We start from the raw sequence: 22,212 nt of genomic DNA on the forward strand, positions 1-22,212 counted from the left end.
TTATTTATCAAATCCTTGCATATTGAACAATGTTTCATATTAAGTCACATTGAGATGGGTGAACAAAAGTTAGGTGAAAAAGTGGAGAGAGAAGTACAGGGAGTTAGGGATGGATAAAACAGAGAACTAGGGCAAAATTATCACCAAGCAACCAGATTCCCCTAACTGGACCTGAGCCACTGGGACCGTCGAGTCATTGGGGTTTATTGATGGTGAGAAATTTATTGGAAATGTGAGCAGTCATGAGGACACAAAGAGGCTTCAAAGAGATACAGACTAGGTAATAGCACAGGAGCTTTTTCCCCTCCACCATCAGACTTCTGAATGGAAAATTAACCTTTGTACACTACTTCAATATTTTCTTCTGTTTTCTTTTTGTACTATTTATGCAATTTATTTTTAAAAATTAATATGTATTGCAATGTACTGCTGCCACAAAACAAAAAAACCATGAATATTCTATGTCAGTGAAATTAAACTGATTCTAAAATGGAGTAAAATGTGGAAATATGTAATGTTATTCACATTGGGACAGAAAACAGAAACGTAGAGCGTTTTCGAGTAGTGGGACATCTGAATATCCTTGAACAAAAATATTTTATTGCAAAGGATTTGAGTAAAAGAGTAAAGACATTTTACTGTAATTGTATTGGACCTTGGTATGGCCATGGAGACACACGAGACTGCAGATGCTGGAATCTGGAACACCAATCTACTAGTGGAATTGAGTGAGTTAAGGAGCACCTGCAAGAGGAAATTAACTGTTGCAATTTCAACTTGAAACCCTGCATCAGAACCACGATGTTTGTTAACTGCACCCTGAATACATTGTGTACACTACCTAAGGAAAGTTGTACTAGTAATACAGGGAGTGTGAGATTAGTCTGAGGGAGAAAAGGGTTGGTATTTGTCCTATGAAGTTTAAGATGGCACTACTGAAGACTAGCATCAGCTTACTGATAGTTCGAAAGGCAAGAAATTCAACTGAAAACATCATTAATCACACTTTTTCTAAAGTAAATTGTGGTAAACTATCACTGCAAACAATGAAGGAGTAAGCGAGGGCAAAGCAAATTTGAGGAATAAGCCATTCTGGTGCATTGCAAAATCGACGCAGATAGAGTTGGAGTGAGCGATTCAGAGAGCAGTTTCAATGCCCATCCAACTAACCCACGTGTGAGGTTGGATCGCTCGAAGCACTTGAGTTGATTTGTACAGGTCGAGAACAGCTTTGGGTTGGGCAGCGAGATCGTATGGTGGATGGTCATATGAGCAGCTGGTACATATCATAAGTCTTGGTTATGAGGCTACTGACGTCAGGTAGACAATCTCTGAAGAGTATTGATAATGGCTGGGGTCACCTGTCTCGTAAAAATACTGCCCAGAGGAGGCAATGACAAACCAATCTGTAGAAAAAATTGCCAAGATTATGATCACCCATGTCATACAACACGGAACGTAACGATGATGACAATGAGAGCTATATTTCTTTTAAGTTTAGAAGAACGAAAGGTGTTTGGAACACACAGACAATTCTAAGGGGACGTGTTTGGAAGATGTTGCCCCACATTGAGGAGTTTAAACCACGGGGAATTATAGACTCATAAGAATAGGCCATTTAAAAGACTGAAATGAGGAGATATTTCCTCACTCAATGGCGGTGCCTCAAGATGGTGGCATTTATGATTACAGACCTTCACCATCTGGGACTTGCCCTCTTCTCATTATCATTAGGGAGGGGGTGCAGGACCCTGAAGACTCAAAAGACATTGGAGCAGAATTAGGCTATCTAGCCCATCGCGACTCAACATTTTGGGAACAACTTCTTCCCCTCTGCCACCCGATTTCTAAACTGTCCATAACCCAGGAACACTACCTCTTTATTCCTCTTCTGCGCAATTGATTTATTGTACCTTATCATCACTTTTTATGCTTTGCCTAGTACTGCTGCCACAAAACAATAAATTTCATGACACGTCCATCATAATAACCACGATTCTGATTCCGAACCTTTGAAATTCTCTTCTCCAGTATACTGCCAAGGTGCATACAAAACTGAGGTTGGTTGACTTCCAGATAGCAGACGAATTAAATGAAATGGGGATGGGTGTTGAGACAGAAGAACAGCCGTGACCAGGTTAAATAGTAGAGCAGCTCAGTGAACAGAATAGCTTATCCATGCTCCTATTTCCAGAGTTCTCAAATCCTACTGTTTTGACAAAGTTTTTGATCAGTACGCTAATATCTCTTCATATATCAGCTGCAAAATATTGTTTGATACACTAGTGAATCTACATTATGTTTACCTACAGGTATGATGCTTCCATGATGCATAACCAAACTATATCCAGCTGCAACAACTTCCACATTTTAACCAATCTTCTGAACTGTCTTCAGTGCATGATTGAATAGGTTAGGGTTTCATTCCTTTGTAACGTAGAAGACTGAGAGGAGATTTGATATAAAATTTTAAGGGTATAGATAGGGTAAGTACAAGCAGACTTTTCCCACAGAGGTTGGGTGGGAGTATTTAAAAAAGTCATGGATCATGGGATAAGGGTGAAAGATGAGAAGTTTACGAGGAACATGAGGGGAAACTTCTTCACTCTGAGAGTCGTGAGAGTGTGGAAAGAGCTCCCTGCACAAGTGGTGCATGTGAGCTTGATTTCAATGTTTAAGAGAAGTTTGGATAGGAACATGGATGGTAGGGGTATGGAGGACCGTGATCCCGGTGCAAGTCGATGGGGTCAAGCAGTTTAAATGGCTTGCCCGGACTAGAAGGGCCGAAAAGCCTGTTTCTGCGCTTAACTTTTTTTAATGACTGGGCAAATGACGCATGAGCATTTATTTAAAATACCTATGCACAGTTGGTGAGATTCTGTTTGCTAAATTAAAGTCATTTTCAAAAGTACATTACGTTTTTGTGAAGTTTTTATCGTTAACGCCGAACATTGCGCAACGCACCCCGCCTGGCTGGACGGGCGCGCATGCGCTCTGCTACCTACCGGCCCTTCCGCGCATGGCGTCAGATAGCCGGCGTCCGGAGCTATCACGCGGTCGCGGCCGCGGCCGGATAGTGTTCGCTTGATCACCGACATCGAGCACCGAATAAGGTGGCGAGAGAGGTTTGCATTTCAGACAGGGGAGCGAGGACAGCGAACGCCATGTCGAGCGAGGGTGAGGCGGAGAAACCCAAGGTGAGTGAGTGCGTCATTAATGGCCGGCTGGAGCGGCGGTGAAGGGTCAGACGCAAGCGCAGTGGGCATCTTCAATGTCAAGTTAAGGTCACCCCTTGTGAGATGGGCTTTTGAAAATTGGGCCGAAACTTGTTGGAAATACCCCGCAACTCTTGATACAGATTCACCATTTCCAGTGCTTCTTCTCCTACATTTAACATGTCCAGCTTCTTTGGTGGACTCGGCTTCAGAGTTGGGTTTAAAATGCCCAGCAATCTCACAACGTTTAACACGGCCCTTTTTGTTCAACAGTTGCGACCATAAATCTCCCTACCACGGCGACCATCTGTTAACATGCTTACTTTCTGCGGGACCAGCAATTAATGAGAAACGTAAACTGACAGAGATATATTGAGCACAGCTTTGATCCATAAAAGAAGTTATATGCTCAGCTAGTAACAATAATAACTTAATTTATATAACACCTTTCATACAATACATTGCAGGCTCAGTGTTGTACATAGATTGTAAAGAAAAATCAATATATTCAAAATATGAGAAAATCCATATGTCAAAACAAACATCAGAATCAGGTTTAATATCACTGACATATATCTTGAGATTTGTGTTTGAAGCAGTGGTACAATAGACAATAGACAGTAGGTGCAGGAGTAGGCCATTCGGCCCTTCTAGCCAGCACCACCATTCACTGTGATCATGGCTGATCATGCACAATCAGTACCCTGTTCCTGCCCTCTCCCCATATACCTTGACCCCGCTATCTATAAGAGCTCTATCTAACTCTCTCTTGAATGCATCCAGAGACTTGGCCTCCACTGCCTTCTGGGGCAGAGCATTCCACATATCCACCACTCTCTGGGTGAAAAAGTTTTTCCACATCTCTGTTCTAAATGGCCTACCCCTTATTCTTAAACTGTGGCCTCAAGTTCTGGACTCACCCATCAGCGGGAACATGCTTCCTGCCTCCAGCGTGTCCAATCCCTTAATAATCTTATATGTTTCAATCAGATCCCCTCTCATCCTTCTAAATTCCAGTATATACAAGCCCAGTCACTCCAATCTTTCAACATATGACAGTCCCGCCATTCCGGGAATTAACCTTGTGAACCTACGCTGCACTCCCTCAATAGCAAGAATGTCCTTCCTCAAATTTGGAGACCAAAACTGCACACAGTACTCCAGGTGGGGACTCACCAGGGCCCTGTACAGCTGCAGAAGGACCTCTTTACTCCTATACTCAATTCCTCTTGTTATAAAGGCCAGCATGCCATTAGCTTTCTTCACTGCCTGCTGTACCTGCATGCTTGCTTTCATTGACTGATGTACAAGAACACCTAGATCTCGTTGTACTTCCCCTTTTCCTAACTTGACTCCATTTAGATAGTAATCTTTCTTCCTGTTCTTGCCACCAAAGTGGATAACCTCACATTTATCCACATTAAACTGCATCTGTCATACATTTGCCCACTCACCCAACCTGTCCAAGTCACCCTGCATTCTCATAACATCCTCCTGACATTTCACCCTTCCACCCAGCTTTGTGTAATCGGCAAATTTGCTAATGTTACTTTTAATCCCTTCATCTAAATCATTAATGTATATTGTAAACAGCTGCGGTCCCAGCACCGAACCTTGCGGTACCCCACTGGTCACAGCCTGCCATTCCGAAAGGGACCCGTTAATCGCTACTCTTTGTTTCCTGTCAGCTAGCCAATTTTCAGTCCATGTCAGTACTTTGCCCCCAATACCATGTGCCCTAATTTTGCCCACTAATCTCCTATGTGGGACTTTATCAAAAGCTTTCTGGAAGTCCAGGTACACTACATCCACTGGCTCTCCCTTGTCCATTTTCATAGTTACATCCTCAAAGAAAATCCAGAAGATTAGTCAAGCATGATTTTCCCTTCATAAATCCATGCTGACTCGGACTGATCCTTCTACTGCTATCCAAATGTGTCGTAATTTCCTCTTTTATAATTGACTCCAGCATCTTTCCCACCACTGACGTCAGGCTAACCAGTCTATAATTCCCTGTTTTCTCTCTCCCTCCTTTCTTGAAAAGTGGGACAACATTAGCCACCCTCCAATCAGCAGGAACTGTTCCTGAATCTATAGAACATTGGAAAATGATTACCAATGCGTCCACGATTTCTAGAGCCACCTCTTTAAGTACCCTGGGATGCAGACCATCAGGTCCCGGGGACTTATCAACCTTCAGACTCAACAGTCTATCCAACACCGTTTCTTGCCTAATATAAATTTCCTTCAGTTCATCTTTTACCCTAGTTCCTTTCGCCACTATTACATCTGGGAGATGGTTTGTGTCTTCCCTAGTGAAGACAGATCCAAAGTACCTGTTCAACTCGTCTGCCATTTCCTTGTTCCCCATAATAAATTCACCCGTTTCTGTCTTCAGTGGCCCAATTTTGGTCTTAACTATTTTTTTGCTATTCACATACCTAAAGAAGCTTTTACTATCCTCCTTTATATTCTTGGCTAGTTTACCTTCGTACCTCATTTTTTCTTGGCGTATTGCCTTTTTTGTTATCTTCTGTTGCTCTTTAAAAGCTTCCCAGTCCTCCGGTTTTCCACTCACCTTTGTTATGTTATACTTCTCTTTTATTTTTATACTGCCCTTTACTTCCCTCGTCAGCCACGGCGGCCCCTTACTCCCCTTAGGATCTTTCTTCCTCTTTGGAATGAACCGAACCTGCACCTTCTGCATTATTCCCAGAAATACTTGCCATTTTTGTTCCACTGTCTTCCCTGCTAGGGTATTGTTCCATTGAACTTTGACCAGCTCCTCCCTCATAGCTCCATAGTTCCCTTTGTTCAACTGTAATACTGACACATCCGATTTTCCCTTCTCCTTCTCAAATTGTAGGTTAAAACATATCATATTATGGTCACTATCTCCTAATGTTCCTTTACAAGGCAATACATAATTTAAAAAAAGGTGGAGTACCATAAGTATATGTTTTATAAATAGTTGAATTAAATAAATGGTGCAAAAATAGAAATAAAAAAGTAGTGAGGTAGTGTTTACACATGTGTATGATGGATGTAAGTAATAAAGTTAATTTAATTCATGGGTTCAATGTCTACTGATTTCAGAAATTGGACGGGAGAGATGAAGAAGCTGTTCCTGAATCATTGAGTGTGTGTCTTCAGGCTTCTGTACCTCCTCCCTGATGGTAGCAATGAGAACAAGGCATGACCTGGTTGTCACAATTTATATAGAATAAAATCTTATTGCATATACTAAATTATATAAATGTAATCAACATCAATAGGCTTTAAGTAATCTTATAAGTAGTCCAAATTTAAAATGTGGTTTTTAGCGGTGTTTTGAAACGTTCCACAGTACAAGCCTGGCATATTTCAGTCAGTAGTGTATTCCAGATTTTTGGTGCATAAGAAAAAAAAGCAACATCACCAGTTCTAATGTACTTGGCTCTAGGAACACTAAGCAAACCAATATTTGTAAATATAAGATGATGATTAGGGATGTAAAGGGATAGACAGTCCAATGTATACAGAGGAGCTAGATTATTCAGAGACTTGTATACAATTGAGAGTGTTCTAAAATTGATCCTAAAGGACACAGGCAGCCAGTGTAATGATGCCAAAACTGGTCAAGTGTACTCAGATTTTCTTATTTTTTTTGCTAAGACAGTAGATATATTTTATTTCTTTAAAGATAGTGTGAAATAGGCCCTTCTGACCCTTCAGGCCATGCTGCCCAGCAACCCCTGATAACCCCTGATTTAACTTTAACCTAATCACAGGACAATTTACAATGACCAATTAACCTACTAACATCTTTGAACTATGGGAGGAAAGCAGAGTACCCAGGGAAAAATCATTCATTCCGTGGGGAGGATGTAGAAATTCCTTACTGAGGACATCAGGATTGACATCCGAACTCCGACACCCCGAGCTGTAATAGCGTTGCACTAACCGCTACACTCTAATGGCGTATAGAACAGTACAGCACTGCACAGGCCGCTTCGTCCACAGTATCTTTTCCCAATGTCAAAATATCTTAACAGTAAGAGAGCATGCATCTAAAGCGGGAGGGGGTAAATTCAAAAGGAGATGCACAGCAAAGTATTTCTACACAGAGTGGTGGGTGCTTCGAATGCACTGCCAGGGACGGTAGTGGAGGCAAATATAGCAGTATTTAAGAGGCACTCAGAAAGGCAGATGAATATGCAGACAAAGCAGGTATGTGGACTGGTATGGGCAGAAAGGATTAGGGGTTTATTAGTTCAGCACAACATGATGTGAAGTGTCTGTTCCTTGGATGTATTGTTCTACATTCTATATCCTGGAGTATATTCCCCAGACAGACCACAGCAGTTATTGAAGATGATGACAAGCAATTCTGACGTTGCTAGTTATTCTTATATCCTGTAAGATATTAGAAGTGGAACCACTGCTGTTGGAATTTGGTGTCATTGGTTAAGAAGGTGGGTGGTGGGGTGGAGATACATCTCGCTCAAGGGTGGTATAAGGCGCTCCTTCCTTCACTAGCCTGCAGGCCACCCTTGGACAAGGCGTAACACCTGCCTGCCCACCCCTCCCACCCATGACCAGGGTCGTATGAAGCCAGGGAGCAGGTGGTGGATGGTCAATAGACAATAGACAGTAGGTGCAGGAGTAGGCCATTCGGCCCTTCTAGCCAGCACCACCATTCACTGTGATCATGGCTGATCATGCACAATCAGTACCCTGTTCCTGCCCTCTCCCCATATCCCTTGACCCCGCTATCTATAAGAGCTCTATCTAACTCTCTCTTGAATGCATCCAGAGACTTGGCCTCCACTGCCTTCTGGGGCAGAGCATTCCACATATCCACCACTCTCTGGGTGAAAAAGTTTTTCTGCATCTCTGTTCTAAATGGCCTACCCCTTATTCTTAAACTGTGGCCTGTAGTTCTGGACTCACCCATCAGCGGGAACATGCTTCCTGCCTCCAGCGTGTCCAATCCCTTAATAATCTTATATGTTTCAATCAGATCCCCTCTCACCCTTCTAAATTCCAGTGTATACAAGCTCAGTTGCTCCAATCTTTCAACATATGACAGTCCCGCCATTCCGGAAATTAACCTTGTGAACCTACGCTGCACTCCCTCAATAGCAAGAATGTCCTTCCTCAAATTTGGAGACCAAAACTGCACACAATACTCCAGGTGGGGTCTCACCAGGGCCCTGTACAGCTGCAGAAGGACCTCTTTACTCCTATACTCAATTCCTCTTGTTATAAAGGCCAGCATGCCATTAGCTTTCTTCACTGCCTGCTGTACCTGCATGCTTGCTTTCATTGACTGATGTACAAGAACACCTAGATCTCATTGTACTTCCCCTTTTCCTAACTTGACTCCATTTAGATAGTAATCTTTCTTCCTGTTCTTGCCACCAAAGTGGATAACCTCACATTTATCCACATTAAACTGCATCTGCCATACATTTGCCCACTCACCCAACCTGTCCAAGTCATCCAAGTCATATGAGCAGCTGGTGCTTATCAGGTCCTGGTTATGCAACCAATCTCACGCCAGGCAGGCAATCTCTGAAGAGTGTTGATAATGGCTGGGGACACCCATCATGTAAAGACACTGTCTAGAAGAAGGCAATGGCAAACCACTTCTGTAGAAAAATTTGCCAAGAATAACCTTGGTTATGAGACTATGATTGCCCCCGTCAAACGACACAACACGTAATGATGATGGTTAAGAAGAAGGACTTTGGCCAAGATTCACATACCTCATCACTGGCCACACACAGATCTGTATTCTGATCAGTAACCATTAGGTGTCATCTTAGAAACATAGAAAATAGGTGCAGGAGTAGGCCATTCGGCCCTTCATCACCTTCACTTTCCAGTCAAAGTTCTGCTAGCATTCACAATTAAAGAACATACAATTGTAACCCCTGGCATTACAGTACTGTGCAAAAGTCCTAGGCACATATACAGTGGCATGCAAAAGTTTGGGCACCCATGGCCAAAATTTCTGTTACTGTGAATAGCTAAGCGAGTAAAAGATGAACTGATTTCTAAAAGGCATAAAGTTAAAGATGACAAATTTCTTTAGTATTTTAAGCAAGATTGCTTCTTTATTTCCATCTTTTACAGTTTCAAAATAACAAAAAAGGAAAAGGGCCCGAAGCAAAAGTTTGGGCACCCTACATGGTTGGTACTTAGTAATGCCCACTTTGGCAAGTATCACAGCTTGTAAACACTTTCTGTAGCCAGCTAAGAGTCTTTCAATTCTTGTTTGGGGGATTTTCACCCATTCTTCCTTACAAGAGGCTTCTTGTTCTGTGAGATTCTTGGGCCATCTTGCATGCACTGCTCTTTTGAGGTCTATCCACAGATTTTCAATGATGTTTAGGTCAGGGGACTGTGAGGGCCATGGCGAAACCTTCAGCTTGCGCCTCTTGAAGTAGTCCATTGTGGATTTTGAGGTGTGTTTATTTTAATTCCACAGGACTGATGCATTTTGGAAACAAGTTCTGTGGACTGATGAAGTTAAAGTAGAACTTTTTGGTCGCAATGAGCGAAGGTGTGTTTGGAGAGAAAAGGGTGCAGAATTTCATGAAAAGAACCCCTCTCCAACTGTTAAGCACAGAGGTGGATCGATCATGCCTTGGGCTTGTGTTGTAGTCAATGGCACAGGGAACATTTCACTGGTAGAGGGAAGAATGAATTCAATTAAATACCAGCAAATTCTGGAAGCAAACATAACACCGTCTGTTAAAAAAAAGCTGAAGATGAAAAGAGGATGGCTTCTACAACAGGACACCTCAAAATCCACAATGGACTACCTCAAGAGGCACAAGCTGAAGGTTTTGCCATGGCCCTCACAGTCCCCCGACCTAAACATCATCAAAAATCTGTCGATAGACCTCAAAAAAGCAGTGCATGCAAGTCGGCCCAAGAATGTCACAGAACTAGAAGCCTTTTGCAAGGAAGATGTGTGAAAATCCCCCAAACAAGAACTGAAAGACTCTTAGCTGGCTACAGAAAGCGTTTACAAGCTGTGATACTTCCCAAAGGAGGCAATAATAAGTACTGCCATGCAGGGTGCCCAAACTTTTGCTTCGTGCCCTTTTCCTTTTTTTGTTATTTTGAAACTGTAAAAGATGGAAATAAAAAAGTTTTCTTGCTTAAAATATTAAAGAAATGTGTCATCTTTAACTTTATGCCTTTTGGAAATCAGTTCATCTTTTACTCGCTTATCTATTCACAGTAACAGAAATTTTGACCAGGGGTGCCCAAACTTTTGCATGCCACTGTATATATAGCGAGGGTGCCTAAAACTTTTGCACAGTACTGTACTTGTCAACATGGAACAGAGAGCAAGTTTGTAAATCTGGCGGGAGCAAAGGATGTTGGGAATGGTGGGGACGGAGCGCCATTCTAGAAGGGGTGTGGGACTGGTGGAAAGAAGGAGTGCCGGGGTGGGGGAGGGTGGCAAAGGTGCAGTCATACCCAGCCCTCAGGCACCAGCCAAGCTCATTTGATTGGAAACAATTGGTTTTTCGATCATTACAGAAAGTCCCTCTGCCCCCTTCCCACTCTCAGTACACAATAGAAACAGGTTTATCAGAATCAGGCTAATCATCACTCAGTACTGTGCCTTTCTTAGGTATCCTAGAAAGGATGTACTGTATGTGCCTAAGACTTTTAAACAGTACCTTACCTTTCTGAAGGAATGCTGCATTGTCAAGAATGTGAACTGTTAGACTGGTTTATAGTTGTCACATGTGCTCTGAGATACAGTGAAAAGCTTTGTATGCCATCCACACAGGGGTTTCCCATCAAAGGGATACAAAGGAAAAACAATAACAATATAATGTTACAGTTACAGAGAAAGTTCAGTGCAGGCAGAAAATAGGGACAATACCATGATATGGCAAACGCCTTAGACACATGTATTTAGCCAAAGACTTTTGCAGAGTAATGCATTTGTTAACGTGAAGTACAGAGCGAGTTTGTAAATCTGGCAGTAGCAAAGGATGTTGGGAATGGTGAGGGAGGAGCGCCGCGGGAGGGGTGTGAGACAGGTGGCAGGAGCTGGGGCTGGCACAGGTGCAGACATACTCAGCCCTGAGGCACCAGATAAGGTCATTTGATTCCAAACAGTTGGTTTCAGTTGAAGTATGAAAGGGACTAACATTTCTGGTAGGTGTTAGATTTTCATGGTACAGTAGGAGGAGCAGTAAATTAGATTTATAACCATTAAACTTACAATCATCTAACTGCTTATTCATTCATTTCAGTTAGAACATAGAACAGTACAGCACAGGAATAGGCCCTTCAGCCCACACTGTGGTGCTGGACCAATTAAATTAGTAATCAAGTGGTTAACTGAACTAATCCCTTCACAATGTCCATATCCCTCCATTTTCTTCACATCTATGTGCCCATGTAAACTTCTCTTAAAAGTCCCTTATGTATCTGCCTCATCCACTACCACAGGCAGCACATTCCATTCCAGGCACCTACCACTCTCTGTGTAAGAAATCTTGCCCCTCGCATTTCTTTTAAAATTACCCCTTCTCACCTTAAATGCATCCTTTCTGGTATTAGATATTTCATGACTGGAAAAAAGATGCTGTTTGTCTACTCTATCTAATGCCTGTCATAATCTTATAAACCTTCATCAGATCTCCTCTCAGCCTCCACTGCTCCAGAGAAAACAACTCAAGTTTGTCCAACCTCTTGTTGTAGCTCATGCCTTCTAATCCAGGCAGTTGAGCTTGCTTTTGAATCAATGGGACCAAGTTTTACAATCATTCATGGAGTGAGCTGTATAACTTAATTTTGTAAAATTTAATACAAGAGACTCTGCAGATGCTGGAAATCTCGAGCAACACAAATATGCTCAAGTGATTCTAGTGAGTCAGGCAGTATCTTATTTACTCTCTTCCTCCCCGTTACGCCATTGGCGTTTAGAACAGCAGTGAAGGTCCTCCACCTCTGGCAGTGTTCAGGACTTCCTTCATCATGTCAGAAGCTTCCTCAGTTTTCACTACTGTCAGCCATGCAGATTCCGGGTGGAGAGTCAGAATGCACTCAGATGTAGAAGGATTCTTTATTGTTTTTCTGTAACAGTTTTGTTTTACCAGTCAGAGTTGTTAGCCCTGAGCTGAACCTTTGATCTTGGAGAACCAATGGACCAATCTTAGTCTGTTCTCTACCTTTTGACTGGTTTGGCATGGGTGACCCTACCAAGAGCTAAAGCATAAAGCCCTGATTCCAACCAACAAAGATCATTGAGACATTCAAGCCTCCTAATCATGACAAGGTTGTGGTCTTCTTGGAGGCAGGCAGCTTCTATGGAGGGGAATAAAGAGAGGACATTTTGGGTCAAGATCCTTCATCAGGATTGAAAAGGAAGGGGGCAGAAGCCAAGAAAAAAAGGTGGGAGGACATGGATGGAGTACAGACTGACAGGTGATAGGTGAGTTCAGACGAGGGGAAAGGTGGATAGCTGGCAGAGAGGGGGAATGAAGTTAGAAGCAGGAAATAATAGGAGGAAGAGGTAAATGACTGAAGAAGAAAGGAACTAATATGAGAAGACAGTGGAGCATAGACCATGAATGGAAGGGAATGAGGAGGAGTTCCTCCAGCATTTTGTCTGTGCTGTTCAAATTTTATGTAAACCTTGGATTTCTAACCTATTATTAATGAAAGTTGTTAAAATCCTTTCATTTTGTGCTTTTAGTCATTTAAGCTCCTGGGTATCCTGGATGTGCAGAACATTCCTTGCGCCCGAGATTCCGTACTGTATGGCTCAGCTGGTGCAGTCATCGCTGGGTTTGGCCACTTCTTAGCAACGAGTAAGTATCTTTATCAACATTTCAACAGCAAAAATATTCCTTAGTATTGTAAAATGGTCTCTCAACTGCTTAGGATTGACGTAAAAACTGAAAGTGCTGGAAATACTCAACAGCATCTGTGCAAAGAGAAAACAGCCATTGTTTCAACTCTAAACTCCTGGGAAAGAGAGAGCAGAAACAAGTTAGTACTGGGTTACAGAGAAAGCATATCTCTGATAGGGTGAGACTATAAGGTCAGTGTAACGTGCTGCTAAATTAGAAGACCATGTAATCAGCCCAGCAGGCCAATGAGTACAAAATAATGTCTGACCGCAGAACGGACCAGATCTGATACAACCAAAAAGAGAAAGTGAGTCATAAACACAAGAAATTCTACGGATGCTGGAAATCCAGAGCAGCAAATACAAATTAATGTTGGAACTCAGCAGGTCAGGCAGCATTTGTGGAGAGGGGTAGCCAGTCAACATTTTAGGCCAAGACCCATTAGGATGTTAGAGAATATGTCATCTGAAGCTATAGGATTTGATCTTGAGTCCTTCGGGCTGCAACATACCCAGAAAAGGAATGAAATATTATTCCTCAAGCCTGCGTTGGCCCTCATTGGAATAGTGCAGCAGGCCAGAATAGAATAGAGAGTGGAAGTGATCGGCAACTGGAAACTCGTGGTCACTTCTAAGGACTGAACATATTGTAAATCAATCACTTGTTCCACATTTAGTTTCCCCAGTGTAGATGAGACTACTTATGAGCGTTGAATACAGTAGACTAGATTCAACGTTATTTATCACGTGTACATTGAAACATACAGTGAAATGCATTGTTTGCGTTAACAACTTGCACACCCAAGGGTGGGCTGAGGGCAGCCCACAAGTGCCGACACACATTCTGGTGCCAATGTAGCATGCCCACAATGCTCGTGAGAACAACACAGAACATGACAAGCAACGAAACAACAGCAGCAAAGCAAAATCTGTTCCTCTCACCTCCCACGCACGTACACCGCCCTCTAACCCCAAGACAGGCCATCTTCTTCGACCCAGATTCAAACGCAGACATGCTGACATTGGGCCTTCAACTTCCCCAATGGGCTCAAAGAGATTTGCAGACCAGGACTCCAGCAAATGGGCCTTGACCTGTGGACTTCCAATTCAGCTCTTGGGCCTTGATCCTCGGCATCACATCGACCCCAGGAGCTGCTGCTTACTGAACACCAGGCCTCAAACTTCAGTCTCGATGATTCATGTACCCAGGGGGTCATTGGACTTTATTAGATTAGATTCAACTTTATTATCACTGTGCCAAGTACAGATACAAAGCCAATGAAATGCAATTAGCATCTAATGAGAAATGCAAAGAATAGTGTTATTTACAAAATAACTGTGAATAAAAAGTAAGTGCTACAGCACACAAATATAAAAGTACTGAGACAGTACAATATGGGTGCAATACTGCTTAGCGCTGTGATGTGAGGTTCAGCAGGGTCACAACCTCAGGGAAGAAACTCTTCCTGTGCCTGTTGGTGTGGGAGCGGAGGCTCCTGTAGCGCCTACCGGATGGGAGGAGAGTAAAAAGTCCATGGTTAGGGTGAGATGCATCCTTGATAATGCTTTTCGCCCTGCCCGGGCAGCATTTATGGTAGATGTTCTCAATGGTGGGCAATTGGATGCCGATAATCTGCAGGGCAGTTTTCACCACACGCTGGAGTGCTTTGCAGTCCGATACGGAACAATTGCCATACCACACTGAGATGCAGTTGGTGAGTATGCTCTCAATGGTACAGTGGTAAAAGTCCGTCAGTATCCTGGGACAGAGGTGAGCTTTCTTGATGCTCCACAGGAAATAAAGGCGCTGTTGCACCTTTTTGATCAGGATAGAGGAGTTCAGGGACCAGGTGAGATCCTCGGAAATGTGGACACCGAGGAATTTGAAGCTTTATACATGCTCCACTACAGCTCCGTTGATGTAGATGGGGACATGAGTGTGGCTCCTAGCATGCCTGAAGTGCACAATGATTTCCTTGGTCTTCTGGGTGTTAAGGGCCAGGTTGTTGTCGGCACACCATGTGGCCAGGTGCCGGTCCTCGTCCCTGTAAGCTGTCTGATTATCCCTTCTGATCAGGACAACCACCGTGGTGTCATCTGCGAACTCGATTATGAACCATATACAGGAACACAGTCATAGGTGAAAAGGGAGTACAGAAGAGGACTCAGCACACAGCCTTGAGGCACGCCAGTGTTCAGGGTGAGAGCAGAGGAGGAGAGGTCGTCTAACTTAACGGATCGGGGTCTGTTAGTCAGAAAGTCCAAGGTCCAATTGCAGAAGGATGAGCTGATACCAAGCTGGTGAAGTTTGGCGATCAGCTTGGAGGGGATCACAGTATTGAATGCTGAACTAAAGTCAATGAACAGCATTCTGACGTAAGAATTGGGGCTGTCCAGGTGGGTCAGGGCAGAGTGAAGTGCCGTGGAGATGGCATCCTCTGTTGACCTGTTGGTGAGATAGGCAAATTGATGGGGGTCCAGGGTAGTGGGCAGTCAGGATTTCAGATGTGATAGAACCACTCTCTCAAAGCACTTTGCAATGATGGTTTCATCCTGCCCACACAGAACTCCGATCGTGGAGGAGAATTGCAGCTTTATCTGGGTCCCTGGATGACAGAAATGGAAGAGGTGAAAGGACCAAGTGTTCTGTCTTCTCTAGCTAAATGGCAAAAAGCTGCATGTAGGGAATTAGTGGGAGGAGATGGGAGCACTCAAAGTACATTGCCTGCAGGGCTGGTGGGGTGGCAGGTTAATCCAAGGGAATTCTGGTCTTGTTCTGTCAACGGTGTGAGTAGTAGATGAGATGAGATAAGATAAAACTTCATTTATCCTGAAGGAAATTATTGCAAGGTTGCTCAGTCAGAAATATATGCATTAAAATACAAAATGTAAACATTGAGGTATGAAAAAAATACAAACTATGCATGAAAAAGTAACAGTGCAAAATACAGATGTGAAATTAAACCATATGTACTTAGGAGGAGTTGTAGATTCTTATAGCCACAGGGAAAAAGGATCTCTGTGGACACAGGTTCTCTCCACATTAGTAGAGGGGAAGTCATGAATCAGGAACACGTTTTGAGAGACATCTGTGGAACAAAAATGTGACAGAATTCAAAGTTCAAAGTAAAGTTATTATCAAAGTACATATAGTATATGTCACCAAATACAGCCCTGAGATTCATTTTCTTGTGGGCATATTCAATAAATCCGATAACCAGAAAAGAATCAGTGAAAGACCAAACCAACAGGGCAGACAACTGGTGTGCAAAAGACAACAAACTGAAAATACAAAAAGAAATATAATAATAAATAAATAAGCAGGAGATATTGAGAACATGAGATAAAGAGTCCTTGTAAGTGAGTCAGACAGAGGAAGTGAGAGAATGGAATGGAGTCCTTGCAGGAGGCAGCCTGGGAGGAAGAATGGGAGCTCATGGACTTGAAGTTGATGTTGGTGACTGACCAGTCCTGAGATGGTGAGACCTGGGAAAGGCGGGAGGTGGAGCATGTGAAGGTGAGGGCAGGCCAGCATTTGGCTACAAATGGAATTCTGAAAGTGCTAGAAGCCAGGCCTGTGATAGCAAAAGGGTAGAGGGGAGTGGGTCTGAGTAAAACCAGATCAATAACTGTTCCATATGCGATCCCAGAAAGAAACAGGCATAGCTTGGGCCCATAGCTATACCTTTGACCTGGAGAAAGTTAGAGATGCTGAAGGAGAAACCAAAAAGCCTTGAATTGCAATAATCCTGTCTTCCCTATTTTGCAGGCAGAATAAAGAGATCTTTTGACTTTGGTGTGGGGAGTTTCCTAGTTACAACTTTGGGAACTTGGTAAGTTTGATTGTCATTTCATCCTAAGAATGTTTTTTAGCTTCCTGGTTGCAAGATTTCCCTTTGTTTTATGCTCTCATTTGGCATCTTTTATGAAGATTTGGACATTCACTTGGATTAATTTAATTAATCTTTTACTGCTTTCTGTTTGAAACATGCAATACTATGCAAAACTCTTAGGCATATATACTGCATACAGAGAGGGTGCCTAAGACATTTTCACAGAACTGCAGTAATTTTATGTACTGAATGTACTGGTGCTGCAAAAAAAAACAAATTTCATGACAGATGAGTGATGATAAACCTGATTCTGATACGGGTCTCCATTGTGGACTAAGAATGGGAAGGGGGCAGGGAGTTGGAATCACGGTTGGGGAAAGGGGTAAGGACAGGGGAGAGAGTGGGAAGCACTAGAGAGACATTCTGTAATCAGGAAAGAAATGACCTTGCCTGGTGTTTCAGGACTGGATGTACCTGCATCCACTCCACCTTCCGGCCCAGCATTCCTTCTCTGCCACCCATCCCACAGTGCTCTATCCTCAACATTCCCAACATCTTTTGCTTTTGCCAGATCTACAAACTCACTCTCTCCTCCACATTGACAAATACAGTACTCTGCAAAAGTCTTAGGCACCTCAGCTATATATATGTGCATAAGACTTTTGCACAGTACTGTAGAAAGGTAGAACACAACAGCACAGCATAGGCTTTTCAGCCCACAATATTACACCGCCATATAACCTTCTCCAAGGACAATCTAACCCTTCCTTTCCACATAGCCCTCCATTTTTCTATCATCCAAGTTCACATCTTAAGATTCTTAAATGCCCCTATTGTATCTGCCCCTGGTGGGTCATTCTTTGCTGTGTTGAGGAGTTTGCTGCTTTTGTCTGTACCATCCAGTTCTAACACCTCATCCTTTGCAACTTCTGCCATATCCAGAAGGATCCTACCACCAAATGTATCTTTACCTCCTCACTAATCTCCCTCCTGGCACTTATCCCTGCAGGCGGCTAGAGTACAGTTGGCCCTCCTTATCCGCAGGGGGATTGGTTCCGAGACCTCCCGCGGATACCAAAAAATGCGGATGCTCAAGTCCCTTATTTAACCTGACTCAGTGCGGTGATCTTTAGGACCCAGCGGAACCCTGGACCTTATTTAACCTGTCATAGTACGGTGGACATTAGGACCCTGCAGTGCTGTTATGAATCCACAGTGTTTCTGTTCATGAAAATGATCACGATTAAAATAAGGTGCAAGAAATAAAGCGATCGGAAAGAGCTGAAACACCATCGTTCATTGGAAAAGCGTTAGGCTACAGTCAGTCAACGATCGGAACAATTTTAATGGAGCACGTGAAAGGCCCTGCCCCGATGAAAGCTACAATTATTACTAAGCAACGCAGTGGTTTAATTATTGAAATACTGTACAGATGTTTCTTAAGTGTTTTATATGCATAGAAAGGTAAAATATGTACTATATACTAAGACAAACATTTGACTAACTGATGCTAAATAATACCAGATGTACCTATTCCGACTTCAAATCCGACTTAAAGACGGACTCAGGAATGGACCTCATTCATAACCCGGGGACTGCCTGTACTTTTAAGTCATTTCCAGATTACTTATAATACCTAATACAATGTAAATGCTATGTAAATAGTTGTTATACTGTATTGTTTAGGGAATAATGACAAGAAAAAATGGTCTGTACATGCTCAAACAATGAGTGCTGGAGAGAGAACTTCCGGGTTTTTCCAATCCACGGTTGGTTGAATCCGCGCATGCGGGATCCGCGGATAAGGAGGGCCGACTGTACTACACCTGCCAATTCACCTTCTCCCTTACCTCCATTTAGGGCCCCAAATAGTCCTTCCAGGTGAGGCAACACTTCAGCTGCGAGTCTGCTGGGGTTGCCTATTGTATCTGGTGTTCCCAATGTAGTTTCCTCTACATTAGCGAGACTCATCGGAAATTGGGGGACCGCTTTGTCAAGCACCTCAATCCGCCAAAAGCAAGTGTAGTTCCATGGCTGCCTCTTGTGCCAGGATGAGGCCACCCTCAGGGTGTATTCCGCCTAAGCACCCTCCAGCCTGATGGCGTGAATGTAGATATCTCCTTACAGAGAGAAAAAAATCCTCCACTCAGACCTCTTACCTCTTCCACCTTGCCCATCACTTCCCCCGGTCTCCTCCTTCCCTTTCTCCTATGGGCCACTCTCCTCTCCGATCAGATTCCTTCCTGTCCAGCCTTTTGTCCCTCCCACCAACCTAGCTTCACTTATCACCTTCCAGATAACCTCTTTCCCCCCCCTCCCCCACCTCACCTTTTTATTCTGGCATCTTCCCTTTCTCAGTCCTGCAGAGCGGTCCCGGCCTGAAACATTGTCTCTCTATTCATTTCCATAGATGCTGCCTGACCTGCTGAGCTCCTCCAGCATTTTGTCTGTGTTGTGTTATTCTATTAATGCTGTTTATAGGAGAGCAGCAGTGTGAGCTACATTCAGACTGAAGTGAGGGGATACCAGTACCCAGCTGTCACCCTCTGCCAAGCCAGAGGTCAACACTGAACTGATTGAACAAGGAGCAAAAAGCAAAGAAATAATTGTTACATTGTGTACGTTGTAACAGTGGCATTGATCATGGAGACAGACACTTACAGAATGTTGAAGTAACTCAGCAGGTCAGGCAGCATCTACGGAGGGAGATTTTACAGATTTCCAATATCTCCCAGAACACATTTTAGAGTTACAGAGCACTACAGCACAAAAACAGGCCCTTCAGCCTCTCTAGTCCATGCCAAACTATTATTCTGCCTGGTCCCACCCTGGACCAAAGCCCTCCTTACCCCTCCTATTCATGTGCTTATCTAAACTCCTCTTAAATGTTGCAATCAAAGCCGTATCCATCACTTCCATTGGCAGCTCGCTCCACACTCTCACCACCTTCGGAGTAAAGATGTTCCCCTTAAACATTTCATCTTTCACCTTTGACGCATGACCTCTAGTTTTAGTCTAGTTAGGTAAATTCAATTAATTCAGAAAGTTGAGTCATTTTTCATCTACTGTACTTTAACATACTTGAGTACTGAATCACTTTTATTCAGTAGTATTAAGGGGATTATCCACAAGACACCCAAAACCACCTCCTTCTTAATAGTTACTTGCCTTAGATTATCAGCATACCTCTGTCTGATCTCACACAATCATCCATGTTCTTCTTTGTGAATACTGATGCAAGATGTAAAAGGATCTAGTGCTTTCTCACTGTATATGACAAATAAACTCTTCTTGGGCTTCCGTCCAGGTGCAGGTATCGGTTTTAACCGATGTTTTGATGACAAACTCTGTCAAATTCATCAGGGATGATGCCTGTGCGTGTCTAGTCTGGGGGTATATATATGCAACTGGTCTAGACATACCTGTGTGTGTATGTATGTATATACAGTATATACACCACTGGACTAGACATGCCTAGGCATCATCCCTGATGAAGGTGGCAGAGTTTGTCATCAAAACGTTGGTTCAAAAGGATACCTGTACCTGGCTGGAAGCCCAAGAAGAATGTGTACCGATGCAAGATACTTGTTAAGCTCGTAGCCCACTTTCTCTGGCTTCATGCATAAATTCCTTCTTGTTTTTGAGTGAACCTAATATTTCACAAACTATCCGCTTGTTCCTTACTTACCTATCAAATCCTTAGTGCTACTTGCCAAGGACAATTCATGGCCCTTGATGTTGGTTGGAAGGGATAATGGTCAACCTTGATGAATGGTAGAGTAGACTCAGTGGGCTGAAGGGTCTTACTGTCTTATGTCATTTTCATCCGAAAACCAGTCTTATCCTTATCTAATGCGTGATACTCAGCTCCTGATCTACCCTTGACAGAGATTCAAGATTCAAATTTATTTATCATGTGTACATCAAAGCATACTGCAAAATGCATCATTTTCATTAACAACCAACACACCCATGGGTGTGCTAGGGCAGCCTGCAAGTGTCACCACACATTGCGGTGCCAACATTGCATGATTAGGTTGCTCAGATTGATCTTCTGATGAGCGGTGACCCAAGGATGTTGATGGTGGGAGGCTAGCCAGTGGCGCGTCTTTGTATTTGAAGGATACGGTTTTGAAAATCTTAAATCTTTTCCAGGGTGTTCTGCAGATACCAGAATGCAAAGCTGAGGATCCAGAATCGAATGGTGCAAGAGGGTGTGAAAAACAAAGTCACATATGAAGGAACCAACATGGATCCAACAAGGAAAGCAGATGGAAGCAGTGGAGACAACTAAACAGACAATGCTTAGACTACTGTACCTGAGGGTTAAATGGTTTACAGCCAGGAAGCTTACTTGTAAATGATTTCATTTCATACCTTGGTAGTTCCAGTGGCCGATGACAATGAAATATTCTCCAGTGTACAAGAGGCTCCCGGTGCAAGGAGCATATTGGTGACAATGTCCATCTGTACATCTGTTGCAAGGAATTGGACTTCTGCTTTATTTTGATAAGGAACAACTTCCAGGATTAGAAACAGAAGATGTTTGTAGCACTTACGAAGCCTAGAATCATTTGTGGAGAGTGAAAACAAAGGGACGAATGACTTGCAATATTTCTTCCTCCACATGCTGACTGGCCTGCTGAGCATTCAGTGTTTTCCAAATTTTCAGCTGTTTACAGTTATGCTTTATGCTTCCAGTGTGAAGTGATGCTCGCAATTTGGATGCACAGATTTTCTTCTTGACCCTTCATTAAAACAGCTGTAATGTTGTTCACATCTTGGGCTTGCTTCTATGTGCAAAAACACTGGAATCCAAAATCATTGTTAGTTATAAGGGACTGACTTAAATTAAAGTTTTCAACTTTTGGGTTTCTGTGATTTTTTATACGTAACTTGTGTATTTAAAATCTTCTGCACAGTGTTTTTTTTAAACTATCATCATCGAATATGATGGACAACCAATCAACTATTTAAAGTGTATGCACTTACAAGACTTGGGTGGTGAACTTAAAGTTTCCTAGCCATAAATGTACTTTTAGTTCTCTCCCACACTCTTGTTATAATGTATGCACAGAGCAAGGATAACAACAGAGCAGTAGGAATAAACTTTTTTTCTGAGTCATGTTCGCCATGGTTCACGTTGGGCAACTTAGTGTGGGAGCAACAAGCCAGGCTGGCCAAGATGAAAGCGTGCACTCTTGAAAGTCTGCACAACAGGAGAGAGGCCTTGCCCCCCCCACCCCACCCCACCCCGTATAAGGGTCCATTCATCGTGCAATTAACCAGC

General features: G+C 43.0%; 1 protein-coding gene and 1 long non-coding RNA gene across 2 annotated transcripts in view; one reads left to right on the top strand and one right to left on the bottom strand.

The window, feature by feature from the left end:
• LOC140730266 (uncharacterized) overlaps window positions 1–3,121 on the bottom strand; it is a 28,432-nt gene extending 25,311 nt beyond the window's left edge. The window contains exon 1 of the long non-coding RNA XR_012099550.1: window positions 3,006–3,121. This is a non-coding gene — a long non-coding RNA (uncharacterized lncRNA). The remainder of the gene's footprint in view (window positions 1–3,005) is intronic.
• cox20 (cytochrome c oxidase assembly factor COX20) lies at window positions 3,058–21,794 on the top strand. Its single transcript, XM_073050449.1, has 4 exons — window positions 3,058–3,197; window positions 12,934–13,048; window positions 16,859–16,922; window positions 21,078–21,794. The coding sequence occupies exons 1-4, from the start codon at window positions 3,165–3,167 to the stop codon at window positions 21,214–21,216; spliced, it is 351 nt and encodes a 116-aa protein (XP_072906550.1). The 5' UTR covers window positions 3,058–3,164; the 3' UTR covers window positions 21,217–21,794.
• The last annotated feature ends 418 nt before the right edge of the window (window positions 21,795–22,212 follow it).

Source organism: Hemitrygon akajei, chromosome 7 (assembly GCF_048418815.1).
Source record: "Hemitrygon akajei chromosome 7, sHemAka1.3, whole genome shotgun sequence".
Classification (NCBI taxonomy): domain Eukaryota; kingdom Metazoa; phylum Chordata; class Chondrichthyes; order Myliobatiformes; family Dasyatidae; genus Hemitrygon; species Hemitrygon akajei.